General features: G+C 43.8%; 1 protein-coding gene across 2 annotated transcripts in view; it reads left to right on the forward strand.

The window, feature by feature from the left end:
- Window positions 1-936: 936 nt before the first annotated feature.
- The window catches only part of LOC119160876 (protein obstructor-E), a 63,366-nt gene continuing 43,505 nt past the window's right edge, over window positions 937-20,797 (forward strand). The window contains exons 1-2 of one of the 2 annotated variants that reach the window (XM_075880592.1): window positions 937-1,007; window positions 20,208-20,405. In XM_075880592.1, coding sequence (XP_075736707.1) covers window positions 998-1,007; window positions 20,208-20,405 — 208 coding nt within the window. In that variant the 5' untranslated portion in view covers window positions 937-997. Of the gene's footprint in view, window positions 1,008-4,732; window positions 4,857-20,207; window positions 20,406-20,797 lie in introns of those variants that run through there. The other variant, XM_037413145.2, reaches the window with a different exon arrangement.

A 20,797-nucleotide genomic window follows, 5' to 3' on the forward strand; every position in this document is an offset into this window, starting at 1 on the left:
TACTAAATTAATAAGATGAAAAACAAGACTCACTGTGAGTAAGTCTTAAATCCTAAGGAGTAGGTGGGGGGAGGCATTCTGACCTCAACAAATTTCTCATTTTAGTATATGTATATATACACCCATGAACATACATAAAGTGTGACTGACCAACACCCTTCTCCAAGATAGAATTTCTGGCTATGCCACTGATCTTGCAGGTATGTTATTTTGAACAGATTTCTAAATTCTTCAATTACTCGAAAAAGGTCCTGCAAAAGCTTTTGTTGGTGGTAGAACCAATACATATATTGAGGCCATTTTAATATGCCATGTCCTAGTGGTGGAAGCATATAGGGATGAATAAATAATGATAGATTTGCAAAATCTCAAACATCCTTGAGTTAGATATTGCAAAGCAGCTGATATTCTCTTTGGCAGTGTTGTGTGCTATTGCAGACACAAACTGCTTTTACTTCAACTCACTTGAAATGTGATATGCAGACGCGTACACGACTTCCTAGGAGACATCTAGTGCTTATTTAACTGCAGTGTGCTGCGCATTGCTGCAAACAAGCACATTGCTGAACACCCACTATACTTGACGAGCTGTTGGATGTGCACCATTTAAGAGGCCATGCCAAAATTACAATTTGTTTACTTAGACTGGGCAAAGCCGACGCAGTCGCCCGTATGCTTTGGAAGCTCTTCGCCCATATACTTTGAGCCCGAGAGTTGATAACCTTTGAGCAAAAACAGACAAAGACTAATTTCAGAGTAGATATTTAATTGCACTCCAACTCAGCTTAGCTGCTGAAATTTCACAGATCAATAGACTGCCACTTTCTCTTTTCTTTAATGGAATGTCAAATGCCTTAGAATCAAAATTCATAAATTTCACACAATTAAAAAATCCATCATAAATTCTCCCTGAAGAGCATATATTGAAACGCGTTTCAGCTTTCGTCAGTGTGTCTATTTCATAAGTCATGGTGGATCATATTGACTCACACTGCGCATGTATGAAGGTGATGTTCTAAAATCTGAGCCTTCATTTATAGTGTTATGCTAAGCCAGTAATGTTAATATTAGTTTATTGAAATTATATATTACAATATTTCTCAGCCCTTTCTGTAGTTACATGACTGGGTGTAAGTACTGCTTAGGTATCTTTGTGCTGGTAATTATATCATGCATAAGCTTGTACTAACAAGACAGCGCCTGTCTGTTTTTTTTTTTCTTTTTCTATTGGTCCTGCACATAAAGCCCACCTTGAACTTGAAATGTAGTGAGTTCCGAGAGTCTGACGTTTCTAAACTGCTTGCCTGTCACTGAGGCAACTTACGTAGACAGAACTAAAAATGCGTGATTCGGCACGTACAGCGCTAAAGTGTGTCACGTTGGAAGCCATGGTTTACACACATGCGGTTGTTTGTCCTTCGCCGCTAACAATAAAAATAAAGCGAATAGCACTTTCATTCACACGGGAAAAAACTGTGGCAACATTAATTCTGTTCATAAATATAGGCGCTTCGTCACGACCCGACAAAAACAGCTATGCGCCTTCGGTCTCCTGGCAACTTTCTAGGCTTAGGGGCTCACAGCGATATCAGCGGCTGCGAGAACCGGCAGTCAAAATTTGGACGGCCCACCAATACATCACTGCGGAAAGCTCACGGCTAGCATTGATATACCAAGTAACACCGTCCCCGCCGCGGTGGTCTAGTGGCTAAGGTACTCGGCTGCTGACCCGCAGGTCGCGGGTTCAAATCCCGGCTGCAGCGGCTGCATTTCTGATGGAGGCAGAAATGTTGTAGGCCCGTGTGCTCAGATTTGGGTGCACGTTAAAGAACCCCAGGTGGTCGAAATTTCCGGAGCCCTCCACCACGGCGTCTCTCATAATCATATAGTGCTTTTGGGACGTTAAACCCCACATATCAATCAATCAAGTAACACCGTTCATTTAAAACGAAGCTGCGATCAACATGGATATTTCCTCCGAAGCTGCTTGTATGCCGATCTTGCATGCAGGGGCTCGTTTTCGTTTACTGGAATCGCCGTGGGTGTGCTGCATATAATGCGCTGCATTACGTATCGCACGACGGAACAGAACACCGCAATGGCCACAACAACGTGATGGTCTAGATGTTAGTCTGTGAGATGCTCGTATGTTCGATGTGCGACATTCGGCTTCTGGCTTGAGGAATGGGGCCGGTGTCCAGTGCGGTTGAGCGGTGTGAAAGATCTTGTCACGTTCACACTAACCACTAATCGGCTGTTGCAATTGATTGATGTGCATTGATAATTTGTTGTCTGTCGGCAAATTATCATACGGTGCCTCACGAAAGCCACTGAAGCTTCACACGATCATTATTAAACGGACACCCGCACTCGCACATAGCCGCCGGTGAGCGAACCCATGTTGACACTTCCGAAGCCCGCGTCGCCGGCGCACACCGGCCACCAGCCAAATGGATGCCGGGGTCTAGCGAAGCCTACTTCGTATCGCTTCAATGTTTTAGACGGTAAAATTCCAGAGACAAGATTTCGCAGTCGCAACAGCTTACTTTTGTTACCACTGATATCATTATTCGCCATTAATGTAACTCGACACTTTGAAGCGAAGTATTCGCGGTGTTTCGGTGAGGAATCGGGCCAATATCCAGCGCGGATCAACGGTGCGAAATACCTTGATGCGTTCACACTAAACACCAGCCGGCCGTTGAAAATACTCGCTCCACTGATAATTTTCTTGTCTGTCGACAAACGCTCCCATGGTGACCCACACCAGGCTCTGGAGCTTCACACCGGCTTGCTAAATAGATGCCCATATACGCTCGCACACACTGACGTACAGACCCGCACGCACGTCGCGACCATGATGTTGTTCTTTTTTAAACTCTTGTAGGGAGTTATAACCACGTGATAAGCCCATTTAGGCCAAAAGTACTTTTAAAACTCCCATGGGGAGTTTCTAGCTTCATGACCTGAAACTCCGTAGGGAGTTTAACAAGGTGATGTCGTACGTAAACTTGGTCATTAAGCAAGGGGCGTTTTATGACGACTTGTGCCGGCATCACTCCACTACTACGGAGTAAATAACTGGGGCATGGAAGTTTTCATACGTCTTATGCTGGTAAAACTCCCATATCGGCTAATTTCTGTTTACAGTGTAGTATATACCATGAACTCGAGGTGGTTACAGTTGGGAAGTAGACAAGAAGGGCAAGCCGAAAGAAATTGTGCGTAGGCCACCTCTCGTTTAGTCCTTGGAATATCCACTGGATGGCGGTGCTTCTATATGCGGAATATATGATGAAAAAATACGAGATGGTGGTACTGGGAGTGTTGAATAGATGGATGAACGGACACACAGACAGATGCATGGATGGCTGGTGGATGAGATGCATGGATACATGAACAGGCAGATGCATGGATGCTGACGGATGGCTGCATGGGCGGATGGACGCATGGACGGACGCAGGGGCGGATGCATGGACGAACGCAGGGGCGGACGCACGGATGGGCGTGTGGACGCACGACAGACACACGCACGGACGGTCACGCAGACGGAGGCATATATGATGGAAAGATACGAGATCGTGGTACTTAGAGTGTCAACTAGATGGACGAATGGACACACAGGCAGATGCATGGACGGACGCACGAATGGCTGCGTGGACGGATGGACGGATGGACGCATGGACGGACGCAGGCGCGGATGCATGAACGAACGCAGGGACGGACGCACGAACAGACGCACGCAGGGACGGGCGGATGGATGCACGGACGGTCACACAGACGCACGCATGAACGGACGGAAGCAAGAATGAATGGACGGACGGATGCTTCGCCCCACTCTCCATCATTGACCCCGTGCAAATGCTGCCATTTTTTTTCTCAGCCAACATACCGCTAACTTCTTGAGGCAATTGCGCTGAGCGGACCACCTACGGGAATAATGAAAGCATATTTTTACCAATGACCTTTCCCAATCAACAGGTGCTCTTTAGACCACAGGGTCCCCCACCTTCGACATCTTGGCATTTCATAGTACGCCAGCTGCTTCTCCTTCCTTTTTGTAACTGCTTTCTTGTTATGCGTCCCATTCATAGGTGTCCGGGAACAGGTGTACGCCACTATCGTCGGCAACCCTTTGCGGTGGCCGGGCGCGGCAACCGTCTGCCCACTTCGAAGTTTCAAGCTCTTTCCTTCTTTCGTGTCTGTAGTGGCCACCGCTTTGTAGCACATGGCTCCTACTTAGCGTGTTCTTTTTTTTGCCACCATCAGAGAACATTTTGAATCACTACCACCTAACTTGAAATAAAGCGAGAACTGCACTCCTCTGCTTTATAGTGTTTATCCTTTTCAGACGGCGATTACCAAAAGGGACCCACGCCACCACCAACCCCTTTGAAACTAACACACCAAGGATGACACGGCGCCTTTGAAAAAGATAGGTTCTCCTATCGAAACGTCGGCCAGCCAGTCTGAGGCACTTCCACTGTTAAAACCCTGATTATCCCACTACGTTGTTTTTATCTGTCTGCTCCCATCTAGATTTTAGATTCCCTTTTAGAAGCAAATATTACTTGATAAACCTTCTTTTCTCATGTACGCGCCGCCTGGTGACTCATTTTTTACTTTTCGGACATCCATGACATGCCTGTGATGAAAAACGGTCGTTTTCGAAGCGGCGTAGGCGCAATTGAGCGCGCATCGCATTGCGGCGTCGGCTCAAGCCGAACTGCATTCCAGCTATCCGGTTTTGGAGAAGGAGACGGTTGCCGAAGACTTCTCACACAGCACTCTCGGCAACTATAGCGACATGAAGCACATCGGTGCCATCTGCTCCTTACTTTTACTACTGGCACACGGTAAGTGAGGAATGCCAATATTTGTAAAGTTCAAAAAAGACTTTCCCTGAGACCAGTTTCTCTGCTATTTACGGTAGCAGCATCAAGTGTAAATTGATGTTTGCGTTGGCTGCGTACAATGCACCAACAGTGAATGTAACATCGTCTTCATATACAGTTTTTTTACTACTTGACGTCGAAAAAATTCAAATACCGTGTTATTTGAATGCCACAGTTACAAAGGTAAAAGCTTAGGTAACTGTGCGTACCTTCATTAAGTTAAACAGAACTTCAAAAGCCACTTTCTCCGAAAGAGGAAAGAAAACTGTGAGATCATGACTCCGTAATAAATACGACAAAAAGACCAACATGGCTGAACAAGTTTTATTTCCCGCAGTGCACGCTAAAGCAAGTGGAGAGCCAAATAAGTACGTGCTGTAAAATTTATGGTATGCCAGTGTCAAGACCTTGAAGTACTATTTGAACTCGTACATCTATGCTTAGTTATCACATGCACTATAACAGCTGGTGGAATTTCAGTTCCATTCATGAATGCGGTAAAGAAAATGCACTTCTATGTCGGGAGAACCGAGTCTTGATTTTTTTTTAATAAATGTCTCATTTACCTCTTGCGAATCTATCTAAAAGTACACGCTCAGTATTACACGTCGCAAGGCGATGTCAAGAGAGGTTGTTTCATTTTACTGTGACTTAACAATGGGACGGATCTCAACATATTTGTAACATGCACATGCAAAACGGTTATGCCATAATGATAAGCTGTCTCTTTGGACAATGTTTTTGTTAAGAAAGCGCAAATGACATGATGACGCTCTGAACTTGTTTGTGGCATTCAGTGAAAATTGTTTAGTTCAAGGTTTACGATTGATTGATTGATTAGTTTGTATGTAGGGTTTAACGTCCCAAAAATGTCATGTGATTATGAGATACGCCGTAGTGGAGGGCTCCGGAAATTTCGACCACCTAGGGTTCTTTAACGTGCACCCAAATCTGAGCACACAGGCCTACAACATTTCCGCCTCCATCGGAAATGCAGCCGCCACAGCCGGGATTCGAACAAGGTTTACGAATGAAGTGGCCTAAAAAAAGTGGAGAGGACGCTACTTTGTCCTTTTTGTGGAAGCGCTGTCCTAATAATTCGCAAACCAAAAATTTGCGTAGTTGAAATTTAAGAATAATGTGGATTATATATTGGTCTCCCAATGCATAAGAACGGTTCCTGAGTATTGTTGCAAGAATATATAATGCATAGGCACAACTTCACGCATATTTAAATATCAGCCACAAGGAAGGGCGATGGAGCTACCCAGGATTCACTGAAAATGTACGGACTCAATACGGCTGCACATACAGCTTTCACGGACAGCAGCGCTTAGTTCTATCACGTGCCACGTGGATTTTTTTTTCTTTTTGAATGTCGCATGAAGTCGAAAGATAAGTGACCGCGAGAATGAAACAGAAACAAAACAAAAGACAAAAGCAAACGAAAAAGAAAGCGTCCACCATTCATCACTAATGGCGATGAAGGTATGACTGGCGAGCCGCGATGTTAGAAATGAAAGTCGTTGCCCAGTTATTTGGCAACTGCTCGTTTCATGCTTAAAACGTAGGTAACCAGTGTCCACATTCACTTGAGGTTTTGGAAGATAAGACATTCATGTCGATGTAGTTCCTCATTCATCAGGGAGTTTCCGAATAGCCTACGCAAAGCATCCCGCTGGATTCTGTCACCTCTTCACATCCATGGCATACGCTAACCTCAAGCGGACCCTCGTTATTTGATGGAAATAGCGGGCCACCGCAACGAACGATAATTTCTGCGTACGCTATTATAAAGCTTTCGATTTGCTCTTCTTCCGTATCGCAATCATCGGCCTCTAAAAGATCTGGACGGACTTGACCTATATTTATTTAATATTCAAACGATACCTTCTATCAATTTTGACAGAGGAAAAGAAGAAACAATTTTGAGGGCTCATTCATTCGTTTGAGACAACCCTAATGAAAATAGGCAGAAAGTGGAGCCAAGAGGTGTATCAGAAACAATAATTGTACTCTTTTAGGTATGTGAAGAAAATAAAGTGGACGAAAAGACATCTTGCTGTCAGCATGAACCACCTCCCGGGCTTGCGTGCGCATAGATTCTCTATGAAATAACTATGCGGATTACCAGCGCAATCGGCTGAGCGTTGGCCGCGTTATTCAGAGGTGGCATAATTGGTGCATGTAGTAAGCAAGTTGTACTTTTGTTCAGTTTTCGTTCTTCACGCGTATATGACAAGTACTTCAATACACTCACAAGCAGTACGATTAACATCCCTTATACAATCATATGTTGTAATATTTTGCTGTTTTTAACTAATACAGTGCTGAGTTCAAAGTTACTCCGCTTATCCCATCAGATTGGTTTTCGTCACTGTTTTTTTCTGTTTTTAACTTCCATTGAGCCTCTCTGAAAAGAAAAACAGTGCTGGCTGTTGGTTCAAGCTCCAGTTGCTTTGGTCTTTTCTTCATGCGATCACTGTGTGTGTCATACACAGCACATCGCACCTCGGATACACTTGACACCGGGGATAGCATGCCAGCCAGTCAGTCAGGCTAAAGTATTCATATTGATTGGTGTTGGAGCGTTTCTCGCACGCCCAAATCATTTTCATGAAGAGTAGAAAAGCTGTGACATTACTAATGGCACGTTGTGGCGTCATGATAATGAAGTAGAGTGCGTTTCTATGTAGAAAAGCCGTCGCCTTGGAGTTGCCACCAATGAGCAAATACACTAACTATTCTGTTGCTTTAACTGCTTACTGGTTGAATGTCCTCATTACGTGGCCGTCCAAAGAGCTACTTGGTGCACTTTATTTTAAAAGAAATGTCCTTGACAGCTGCCCTCGTTTGTTTTATGAATCATTCTGCCGTCTTCCGATCCCTCGATGTCAAGTTTATACCATGCCCCAATAAATTGCAAGATGTGTGGTTTTCTGCTTCATTCAGTTTTCTTTCTTTTCCGTCATGTTTCAGGCACGAATGTTAAAACTGGCATTTTGTGGTGATTCTATACATTTCGATTCAAGAACAGTGGCAGATTGTCAGTCTTCGGAAACAAATCCCGAATGTACTCTCGCCCACTCTTATTCATTAGTTTAATTACTTTTCGTAGGTAGGCTGTCCTAATGACAATTTATGTAGGTGGCTTAACCAAGGTAGATGATAAATAACGCGCACATATGAATTTCTAGGCTTCAGGGGCTCCTTTCCAATTGTAAAATATTTTGCAGTCGCCAGCATATTCATCATTCTCTGACTCCAGAATATAATTTTAGCCTGGAATAATACCTTCCCTGTTTAAGCGCTGAATCCATTAAATTTGACGGGATTATTGCGGAAGAGTATTCTGCTATCTGCAAATTGTTAGTTAAGGGGATATATTGCAGTTAACTCCCGTTTCTGCTCAATACAGTTGTCAGGCTGATTTAAGAAATATCACAAGACGCTTGTATATAAAGGGTGTTGATGCATAATTTAGCTCACAACACTGTCGAATATGTACTTCTTGCATAACTCGGAAGTGAAATTGAGCAAACGTCAATTGAAGCAGTCAAAAAATAGTTTTGTCACACAATATCGTAACAAAAATTAATAAAGGCTATGGTGGCTCATGTGGTAGTGGTTGTGATAGAAAATTAGTTATTATTACGCACAGTATTAGTTGTCTTTCCACAGCGAAAGCTGTTATGAGATCGCTTTTCGGGTCACGCACAGTTGCATGTTGTCCGCTGATGCCACCGCCACCGCCACCGGTGTCTGTAACCACATTGTGCGAAATTAGAAAAAAAAAGACCTTGCCCAATGACACAATGAAGCTTGAACCCCGGTTCGCTAGGTGCCAGCCTAATATTGTTGTCAAACTTGCCTTAGGCAGGCATGACCTAGCACGAATGGCACAATGGAGCTCGATCCCAGGTCCGCTGGGTGCCAGCCCAGTATTCTACCGCTGAGCTATACCAGTTTTTTATTGCCTTTTTGACTACAGGTCAAGCGAATCTGACAATCACCATCACACGCGTTTTATGTTTGATAACGCATCAAACAAAGATATTACATCTTCAACACAGTCCGTAGTCTTATACACATCTCGCACTTTTATAACAGCTTCAACGAAACACTCATTAATGGATAGAACTCTTACATCACAGTGTCTGTACGATAGCAAACTATGCCAAACCGAATGAGTGCTTGTGACTTGTTGTCAAACTTGCCTTAGGCAGGCTTGATGTCGGTAAAGCAATCGCTTTATTACGACTTATAAAGCGTTTTAAAACAGTGAAAGAACAACCAGTCATAGCACAATGCGATTAGCATAACGAGTGGGCCATCCAATGCTCCGACCCATTGCAAAAGCTTGTTCTTGTTTCCCTTTTAACTGTGGTGCACACCCCTTACAGCCTTAATTCCTGATCGTCGTCAGCCACTGCAAGGACATTTGGCACAAAACTCCTTGCAAGTGTTTAGCGGATACCACGCTTCTCAAAGAATGACAAAAAAATAGCATAGAGAATGCCGGCTTACGACCTAACAGTTTATTATTAATGCCCTAGTGGGTACCAAGCAAGTGTGATTTCAGTAGTTACTCTATGAGTGTTTTGAAAAGGCTCTGAAAGGCCGCTTTTCTAGCTTTCGCTGTGGCTGTGCTACGCCTACCGTGCAGGCCTGGCGTTTTTTACAGCGAAAGCTGTTATTGTATCCCAACTCGGGTCACGCGCAGCGCCGTAGTTGTCCGCCACTACCAGTGTCCATAACCACTGTAAAATCCGGTGACTTCTTCAGTGAAAAATCGGGTTTAAAGGACTAATACGTCTGGAGATTAAGAGCAGAGCATCTTGACGTCCGTTTATTGCGACGTAGATCCAAGAACCCCTCACGTGCCACGCGCCATCGCTTGTCTTTCTCTGCCTCTCCTGTACCCTATGTTCACTGTTTTTAACACTTCCAACCCACGAATTGCTCCGGGCGCATTTCTAAGAAACACAAATGTTGAATAGGCCACGTTACAATTTTGCCGCCTGCTAGCTTTAGGTGGCATACACGAGCAACGCCGTCGTGTTCCGTAATGTTCTTCAGAACGCGTGTGAGTTTTTAACACAACTTGGGCAGCACATCGTCGCGCACTATCACTATATTGCCTTCCGCAATACTAATAATGTCCACCACTGGCCTATTATAAGCGCTTCTAAGGAGTAATAAATATTCCTTATACCAGCGATTTCAGAACTCTTCCTGTAGCTTTTGTCGCTGTATCTAAGTTTTAAGAAGCTCCGTATGAGAGCAGAGCACCACGTCTCCAGTTTGAAAGTCGGGGAGCGCCGTCAGTCACTTGCCATGTAATAAATGGGCAGGTGTCCCGACTTCTTGTTCCTGTGGTGTAGAATACAAGTACATCAGTGGTCTGCTTTTTATGATTGCTTCAATCTCTGCTATGACCGTGCTCCTTTGACCATAATCTAGAAGAGACCTTCCTAGAGCTTTTCTCAAGTTGTCTTTCACTGGCCTTACCATTCGCTCCCAAAATCCACTCCACCAAGGAGCGTGGTCAGCTGAGACTTTCCACGTGACGCTACGAGCAGACAGATAATCGCCGACCTCACTTCCCTAATAGTGTCATATACAGCACCAAGTTCACGAGAATCATGCTTAAACGTGCACGTTTAAAGCACAAAGCATTGTCAGAGTAAATCACTGAAGGGAATCCATGACGTGCAGTGAAACGTCGAAAGGCTTCCAAGAAACTGTTTGCTGTTTAGCGTGAAGCAGGCTCTGAATGAACAGCGCGTACTACCACGCAAGTGAATAGCACGATGTATGATTTCACCACCCAGAAGCGCTCTCGAAGTTCTGCGATGGTTGTTTCGACTCTTGCGTGCACAAGCATCTGGTGTAAGGCGGTGACAATGAGTTTAGTGGCGATGTGGTTACCGGGAAGCAGAATCGGGTGTTTGATGCCCTCGTGGTACTCGACATTCCGAAGCCTTGTTTGAGTTCTCAGCAATCTATACTCTGCCGCAAGAAATGGGTGCAAATCCCGAACTGCGATGCCTTGGGTAGATCTCGCCCAACCTGGAGGACTGCCAATTCAAGGCCGAAGCGTTGTTCTCGGGTAGCGGTGCCTACTTCCGCATTTTCTTTTGCATCGTCTTCAACATGACTCGAATTGGGGGTCAAGTGTTTGAACCATTCTTCGTCTTTTGCCAACCAAACTGGTCTTTTCCACCAATTCTCTCTGTCTGCAAGCGACTTCATTAACGTGCCTCGGAAAAATATGCCCGTGGCGTTTTCCCTCCAAGAGTATAGCCGTTTGAACACTTCCGTACAATAATTGCGCAGGTCTGGTGGTAGAACCTTCAAAGGCGTGTACACTTTGCATCTTTGATGGTGCAACTCCATGGTTCAATTGAAAGCATTAAAAACAGTTTCATCGTGAGAGGATGGTACATCTGCATTAGTGGTCTCTAAGCTTTCTATCTGCCAAAACTTTTTCAGATTAGTGCCGCGCAAGTTCCTGCATATGTTTATCGTTCATACAGCAATTCGTCCGAAATACACAAACGTTTGCATTTATGCGTGGATAAATGGTTTCATCGCTTAATGGTTCTTGAAATGTTAACCCAGTGCTGTTTCAATGCAAAGGAGACATTTTTGGTCGTCATGCCAACTGAAGTCTCTTCCAAGGACTTTTCACAATTGGTCTGAGCCAATCAATAGGCTGATGTCTTGTTGAGCTATGTGGGAAAAGCAAAGTGTATCAGCCACTCGTTGACCACAATTATGAAACCCTTTGATGAATTCCTGACTTTAGGACACCCCAACAGTGGCTTCACAGATGTGTCCTATTTCAATGGCTTCAATGACATGCTGAACATCATCGTACTGGCTTCGCAAAGCTACTTGCACTAGTCTTCGACACACATACTTCGACCACCATGTTTGGTTCCAAACACGCCGACGGTAATGTCGATTTCTCCCAGCACCTTTCTGTTCAATTTTCTGTAAATGTCATATTTGATAAAAGAGCGCTGAATACCGTTACCCAGAATGCCTCTTATATAGCAGGAACTCTTTGCGCCAGTTATGCATCCTTTGAATGTTTGCAATAGTATTTTATCAAGGCTTCTATTGCTATCTGACACAGCGTACATGGAGGTACCGCTCGTAACGTGTGGTGGTGGCGTCTTTATTTGAACAGCTTTACTAGCCTATCTGGATCACATCGAAGAAGCGTGTCTTCCATGACAATGTGAGCAGCTCACCTTCCGTTGACAGTCTCTTGCTCGATGTCGTTTTGTGGTACATCTGAAGCAGCAGCCAGTCGTCGACAGATTACGCTTTTTTTTTAGTCAGAAAGCAATACATCACAGTCCAGCGTTGAGCGCGACTTCTGACAGAAAAGGCAAGCCTCCTTCTTCGTAACGGCACTGTTATAAAGGACTGCAGCTGATGCTGTCGGCTGATTCTGACGGCTGCCGGAATTCTGCAGATCCCCGGCAGAAGTAACTCGTCGCTGGTAGCTGGTGAGTTCTCTGCACTCGACCTCGATGCGTAGGTACTTGAGCAACTGTCGAAGTTCTTCCAAGCCCGGTGGGTTCGCATTTTAGCTTCAAGTTGCCGCTGTCGGTGATATTCCACCATTATGTCCTGTGAAATAGCTTTTATTAGCACCTCGCAAAACATGGCAGAGTAGCAGGATTACGAGACACCGAGGCCTTTGAGCCCTCTTATGTTGATTTGAACGAAGTCGGAAAGGCTTCTCAGGGCACTAGCATTCACCGACGTCGTGACGGGATGTAGAGTGCGAAGATTTTCGAGAGGCCTCTGCTCAATGATGCGCACGTCTCCGAACTGCTCGTTCAGTATAGAAACGGCGTCCTCATAACTGTTGTTGGTTGGGAGTATGCCTACAACAGCCTTTGCTGCAGGGCCGTCGAGAAGAGATCGGAGGTAGTAAAACCGATCGACGTTATTGAGATGCGAGTTATCGTGTACGGAGTGTCGAAAGAGGTCGCAAAATGGTAGCCATTTCGTGGGGTACCCGCTGAATCTCATTAGGTATAGCTTAGGAAGCCTTGCTCCTGTTCCGGCAGAAATATTTGACGGGGCTGCATGACGCGACAATGAAGAGTCGGCTGGCAACTCACCATTGCACCTGGCTGCCCCTGATGTTGGGCCGGTCAGCTCCTGAATGTGATGTTCAAGGAGGTCAATGCTCCCTGGAGTTCGGTCCTCGTACTCTAACACCGAGTACATGTCTGCGTACCTCGTCATCTGTCATGTGGGCGTGCAGTGCTTCAATAGCCTTGGTGAGCTCATTGGTGCTTTTCTCCAGGTGCTGAAGAATACACCGAAGCCCCGCCACGTCGAATTCATCGGACGCTAAAAGCTCATCAATGGCATTGATGATCTTGGTACTGTGTCACCGTCTAGCTGCTCTCGTGTTTCACAGGCGTTCCATGGCCCTCCTTGAAACCGGGGCGGGTTTCAGCAGCAGTTTAAAATCCGAAGACTTCTTTCATGAAAAACCGTGTTCAAAGGACTAGTACGCTTGTAGGTGAAGAGCAGAGCGTCTCGACATCTATTTATTGCGGCGTAGATAATGATGATGATGATTCTTGTTATTCTGGCGCACACCCACAAAGGGGGATCAGGATCAGCCAAGAACCGGGCGGCAGGATCTTTAAGTAAAAGGCTTGTGGTTTTACAAACACAAAGTATTTTAAAATGAAAAATTACATATATATATATATATATATATATATATATATATATATATATATATATATATATATATATATATATATATATGTATATATATATATATATATATATATATATATATATATATATATATATATATATATATATATATATATAGATATATATATATATATATATATATATATATATATATATATATATATATATATATATATCGAAAAGGTAATTTCAGCGCGAAAACTTGACACGATCACTAACACATGCACACACCCATGCATCAAACACACACAGCGCCCAAAAATTAACAAAAAGAAATGACAAGTAAGCGCACCTGGTTGCGCATGTCATCTCGTGTGGTTGTGACGCACGATTTTCTGAGACGAAGATTCTCGGCAGAAGCGCAAGTAAAACTGCACGTGAAGTGTTAGAGGCCTTTTTCATTGAAAAAAATAAAGATCACTGTGTAAGCGCCCCTTCAATTTCGTTGTTACCAAGCGAACTTCACTTTATCGCTCTGAGGCTATGACATTTATTAACTGTACGTTTGATAATGTATGCTGTTGGCCTTCTATGGTGTGTGTGCGCACAATGTGTCCTGTATATATTCAAGCCTTCAAGCTATGAATAAATCAGTTGGAAGTGAGCGCTGTGTGTTTGATGCATGGGTGTGTCCGTGTGTGAGTGATCGTGTCAATTTTCGCGCTTGAATTCACTTTTCGAAATGCTCTACCAACTAGCCTAACAACAAGTTCTTTTAGAATATGTATATATATATATATATATATATATATATATATATATATATATATATATATATATATATATATATATATATAAAGGAAGAAAAGCCAACAACGAAAAAAGGAGTATATCTGAGTGAGCAGGGATCGATCCAGGCTATCAGATGTGATTGGAGACAGAGGTAATGGTGAATCTGAAAAGAATGATATATATATATAAAAAGACGCTTTAACATGGCAATTACTTTTTTCAATTACGTAGTTAAATACCGCAGAGCATATGTCTCTGTGGCTATAACCAAGTTCAATTCTGCCAAACGATTAAATTACTGCCACATTTAACTCTAATCCTAATTTTTCAGGTGGAGCTACCAGGTATATTTTCCGCTGAAAAGAATATCGGTGAAAGAATAACAATAAATTATCTATCTTTTCCATTTCTTTGCAAACATGATATAAAGGTGACAACTTTAGACCACCTTTATGTAAATAATAATTTAGTTGTGAAATTCCACAACGCAATTTGGTATAAGTAACTTCCAATTGCCATGTTGCGCACCACTGTCTATTCCAGTAGCATCTTAGTTGCGCGAAATCTCGAAATTTGTTCAATGAGAAGGAGTTGAATTCATGCAAACAGAGGTTCGAAACCTTATTGCTGTCGCGTAAGCCGTATTAGGCAAAATCGGGATAAGTGACCACTAAGAAATACTGTGGCTAGTGCATCCGCCATCTCATTGAGATATATGCCACGATGGCCTGGTGCCCATAACAGCTGAAGTTTTTGCAAGTTTGGTTGTATGAGTTGTCGAAACATAATATGCATAAGTGTTAAGTTGGCTCTCGAAGACAGAGCAGCACATACTGAAAAAAAATTTGTAATTACGACTGCTTCTGATTCGCTAAAAGGATGTTTCCGTAGTGTCAATACAATAGCAAATAATTCTGCTATGAATATTGGTGTGTAATCTGAAAGTCTAACCGAAAAGGACCAGTCAAGGGAACGTTAGAACATACCTGCCCCAGCCTTTTCATTTGATACGGATGCATAAGTCGCGATTATGTTGTTCTTGTTCACTGGTGCCAAGTAATCCTGAAGCCGATCATTTAAATATTGAAATGGCATTTGCTTCGCATTAGAGGGTTAAATATTCTCAAGTCCTCTCTGATGATCTAAATTAAAGTTGCTTGTTGAGAAATTATGTTTTATTTTGACGTTCAGTGGTTCTGGCAGCGCTTGAAGAAAATGATCTGTAGGTAGTGGAATCGCGACCACCGAGTTTCAAAAAATAAGTTTGGCTCTTTAATAAAAGCATAAAACGATTCTCTCTGGGGCAAAGTGTTTAGTTTTAAAAATTTTTGGATAGTGAGTATTTTGAATCTATTTAACAATGAAGGTAGATGCGCTTCCATGTATAGCACATTGATAGCAACAAACTTCGGCAGTTGAAGGCACAATCGTAAAGCTTCCCTTCCGAATAGTATTAGCGGTCTCATTTTATCCAAGAACCCCCTAGAGTGCCACGCCCAATCCCTCGTCTGTCTCTTTCTCTCCTGCACCCTATGTCTACTGATTTTAACAACCACATCGCTCGAAATTAGAAAAAAAACCTAGCCCCAGTGACACAGTGGGGTCCTAAACCGGGTCCGCTGGGTACCAGCCCAGTATTCTACCATTGAACGATGCCGGTGCTTAGGACTTCTTGGCAAAGTTGCTTTAGGCAGGCTTGATGTCGGGAAAGCAATCGCAGTAATACAACTTATAAAGCCTTTAAAACAGCGACAGAACAACCAGTCGTCGCCAGTCGTCGTACAATGCGAATAGAATAACGAGTGGGTCGTCCAATGCTCCAACCCATTACAAAAGCTTGCTTTTGATCACCTAATAAAAGTGGTGCATAGCCACTTCAGGCATAATTACTCATCGTCGTCAGCCACTTAATGGCAAAAATTTTCTCGCAATAGTTTAGCGGATACCACGCGTCTCAGAAGAATGACGAAAATTAGCATAGCGTATACGCCGGCCTATTACCTTAAATATTTTATTATTAATGCCGTAGTCAGCATCAAGTAAGTGTACTTGCAGTAGTTGTCCGAGGAGTGTTTAGAAAAGGCTCTGAAAGGCTGCTTTTCTTGCTTTTGCTGTGCGCCGCCGCAGTACTCTAGTGGCTAAGGTACTCGAGTGCTGACCCGCAGGTGGCGGGATCAAATGCTTGCTGTGGCGGCTGCATTTTCCGATGAAGGCGGAAACATTGTAGGCCCGTGTGCTCAGATTTGGGTGTACGTTAAAGAACCCCAGGTGGTCGAAATTTCCGGAGCCCTCAACTACGGCGTCTCTCATAATAATAAGGTGGTTTTGGGACGTTAAACCCCACATATGAAACATCAATCATTGCTTTCGCTGTGACTATGCTGCGCCTTCCGCGCAGACCTGGCGTTTTTTTTTAAATGAATACTTACTCACTTGCTCATTTTTGTTTCCTAAATCAATAATAGGTACTTTATAAATCTACATAATAATAATAATAACAGAAATATCTACAAATATTATGCGAAGATCGAGTATCCTGCAAGTTTTAGGAGCTTTCTTATTCTGCTCGCGGCTTGTCCAATGTCGGCAACGTGTACACCAATGTTACCTTATGCTTCTGTGGTCGCGCTTAAAGTCGCCTCACTGGTGATTCCAATAATGCTCTTTAAATAACCAGCCGTCCCCACAAGGCGTCAGCTTTCGATGGCCCGCGCGGTCGCCTCCTCGAAGTGAAGAGAAAAACGTTTCGTGGTAACTTTATCTTTTTGGATGCACCTTCAAGAACCCCACAATTTCCGGAGCCCTCCATGATACGGCATCACTCATAATCATATGGTGTATCAATTAGCTGTATCTCTCTGAAGAGCTAACCTCAACAACGCCCCATGGGGAATGGGTAGTGATGAAAAGAAGGAATGTGAAAAAAGAGAGAAAAAAGGAGGGCTCCAGTGATGTTTGTTCCAGCCACAAGCGAACGCGCGCCCCCTTCCAAGCCGTTGGTTTTCCGGTGATTATAAGAATACTCACTAGATGGTGTATCGTCGCTCATGGCAGCGCACACCTCTCGCAGGACGTCCATTCCTTTGTCCTCGCCGGGAGGTCACGCTGAGAGCACACTAGGTCACCGCTCGGCTGCATGTACAACCCACAAGCCACGGGAGCATACGATGATACCATATGTGTACGGAGGATTCGCGAGTTGCCCGAGCAACTTCTCTTCTCTAGAGAAGCACACTTCTCTAACATGAATCACTTTGTGGATATGGCGGTTACTTTTTTAAAGACGATAGTCTTTCTTGGGGACCTTCGATGCAAAATTTTGGCCTGTCTGTTTGTCTGTCTACATTTCTCTATTTGTCCACTCTTAACGGCACCGGGTACTTGAAACAGTCAACCCCATCCGCAGCGCTCACCAATGTTGCTCAAGATTTAGCGTTCATACTTGTGCAATTTACAATTAAAAAGAAACTATTGCGCATGTCTTGTGCACCATAATAACACGCTTGTATTCTGCATGTGCTCCTTTTACCAGAATAGGCACACATGAGTAATTTTAAGGACCGAAGTGCTTATCACGCTGCGATGACCATGCAACGCTTCCACAAAAAGGCGAGTGTTTCCAACGCCTTCCTAAGACGACACGGTGGCGGCACCTACCCGTCGCCTTGCGTTCTACACCTTATCACTTCTGAGACGGGCGCGCACATCCGTCTCAAAGCCACGCCCTTCGTTTTCCAAGAAAACCACCAGATGGCACTCATGCCTCACGTGTGATGTGACTTGATGCGCTCGTTCGCCTTCGCTGCACGCTTGAGGCACTCCAAAGTACCTCCAGAATACCATTCATCGATTTTCTTGCGCAGAACATCAAATAAATGTTTTGTTTACTCTCTCCACACGCAAGAAAATCGTCTTTCGACGACATCTGCAGATTAACATGCAGATATGTGGGCAATTTTTTTTTACTTTTGTTTTTTTCTCACTACCAAATTTTGACTCATAGCAATCAGGCAATATGTCTTTGCAAGCCCCAGGGGTGTCAAACTCACCTCAGCTAGCCTATATTTTCCCGTCTTAGGACATGAACATATAGGCCCTTACAGAGCCACGCAACGGCACCATAGTTCAGAATCTGCACATACCACCATAAACAACGAAGCATTGCTGTTCTAATGACATTTTTGGCACTGTTTTGCCAAGTATGGCTCTTGCACAAGTGAAAACCACATATCACCATTATTCCTAGAGCCAGCCAGGCCACAGTAGACACTGCGTGGAGCCTTCCTGAAGAAACGGGGCAGTGTGAAGCGCGGCACCGAACTTGAGCTTGAACTAGATGGAGATGTGGGAGCTAACGTTGCCATTGAAAAAAAGGCTCTCCCGTGCCTTATATTCGCTCTCTTATGCGGGGGATTTCTCACTAGAATATCAGAAACTTCGATGTCGGTCTGTAGAGTAACCAAAATGATGCCAATTCTGACACGTTCAGTTTTCCTTTCATGGTTGTTTCAACGCATGGAAATTCAATGAATAGGCTAACAAAACGAAACTGTGACTGGTCAAGTCTCCGTAGCTCATGAACGCAATCATTAAGAAACTACAAAAGAAATATGGTATGAAGATAATTATGGGGAGGCCACGGACTACTAGCAAATTGTTCGCGGGCCGTGTGTTCACGTCGCCTGCACTAAACTATGGCTTAGCACCACTTGGGCGTATTTACTGTAACGTCATGCACAGCAGACATGGTCCAATGTACCTACCTCCTGAACGTACCCTTTGGCATCACTCACATCTATATAAGAAGCTATTTTATACGGCAGTCGTAAACGATATTGGTTGGTGTGTTGATTTGAGACTTAACAATTCGAAGCGGCTCTGTCGGTGAGCGAACTGCACATTGACCTTTGTAAATTCCGAAATGTGCCGAAATTTCATAACGTGTCATTTGTAACAGCCTGTCAAGTTTTTATCTATTAAGTAGGGAACGCTTTGTATCTTTCGTTGTCTTTCTTGTGTTTGCCTTCTTTGTCCACAATTTCTAAACAGCAAATTTTCAATTGCAATGGCGACGCAAACAGGTCGTGAAAAGTGTCCTTGCTGTAAGATAAGGCTAGAACTGACGTAGCCAGTGCGCTCTATTGTTTTTTAGGCCTGTTTGTATTCAACCTCATAAGTAGTTCTTGAATAGAAACTATTGATAGGTCCTGTATATTTTCTCAGTCTTCGTTTCATGTGTGCGTCTTAAGGTTGTGTAAAATGTATGCTGCCATTCATATCACTTGTTTTGAAAGAGCATAAAGTGTGCCTTGTTTTTAATCAATGTCAGCTCTTGCCTATATGCCACAAAAATGGCCTGAAAAAAAAAAAGGGGGGGGGGGCGATGGCACCGATGCGCAGTGCAGCCGTCACCCATTTTAGTGCTGGTTCTTTTTCTGTGTTATTATTTCAACCTTTCTGTGCATATAACATTTTCTTTACCGCATGCTCCTGTACACATCAAAGTATTTCCATTTTGACCAAGGAAGCTTCATAACGTAAGCTGTTTATGACCAGTGCAATGCACTCGGAAGCCACTGCCGTTGTGCAGTGGTTATTCTGCTCGATTGCTGACCCGCAGATTGCGCGATCGAAACCCAGCTACAGCGTCTACAATTTGGATGGGAACGTAAATGTTTGAAGCACGTGTGCATACATTTAGGTCAACGCTATTGAGCACCAGATGGTCAAAATTTTCAGAGCCCTCCACTACAGCATCTCTTGTTTTGGAACGTTAAACAGTAACATAAACCCCAACATGTGATACTAACAATGCAGCTGGTGCCCAGTTCCAGTGCCCGAGCAGCAACGGCTATTTCCCAGACCCGGAGCAATGTGACATGTACTACGAGTGCCGCCGGGGAGTGGCTAAGCCAAAGCTGTGCGCTGATGGCATGGCCTTTCATGAAGGCAACCCTCTGTACGCACGATGCGACTTCCTCGGATCCGTGGACTGCTCACGAAGACCATACCTGCGTGAGTTTATTATTGACATTCATGTTGTGTGTGACGTTCATTGTTGTGGATTTTCAATGCTTACACCTTTAAATATTTTTTCTTTGGTTTCACCTTATTACCATGATTCTTATTCTGGTTTTATTCGTTGTTCACCTTCACTGCCTATTTCAACCACTGTTGCCGTCTCCTCATTTGGTGTTGTTACTCTACACCTGCATATTTTACTCTTTTCAGACAAGTTCTGACGCACCTTGCCATTTTACAAAATCGCAATTGTAGCTGTGCTTTTTCAGTACTTGCTATATTGCTTTATTACTGTACTTTTCATGTCAACAAGTCAGACACAATTGCCGGTGTTCATTTATTCACATCATACATGTCGAAGCTTTTACGATAGTACGCACCCTTTG

Source organism: Rhipicephalus microplus, chromosome X, assembly GCF_043290135.1.
Source record: "Rhipicephalus microplus isolate Deutch F79 chromosome X, USDA_Rmic, whole genome shotgun sequence".
Taxonomy (NCBI): Eukaryota; Metazoa; Arthropoda; class Arachnida; order Ixodida; family Ixodidae; genus Rhipicephalus; species Rhipicephalus microplus.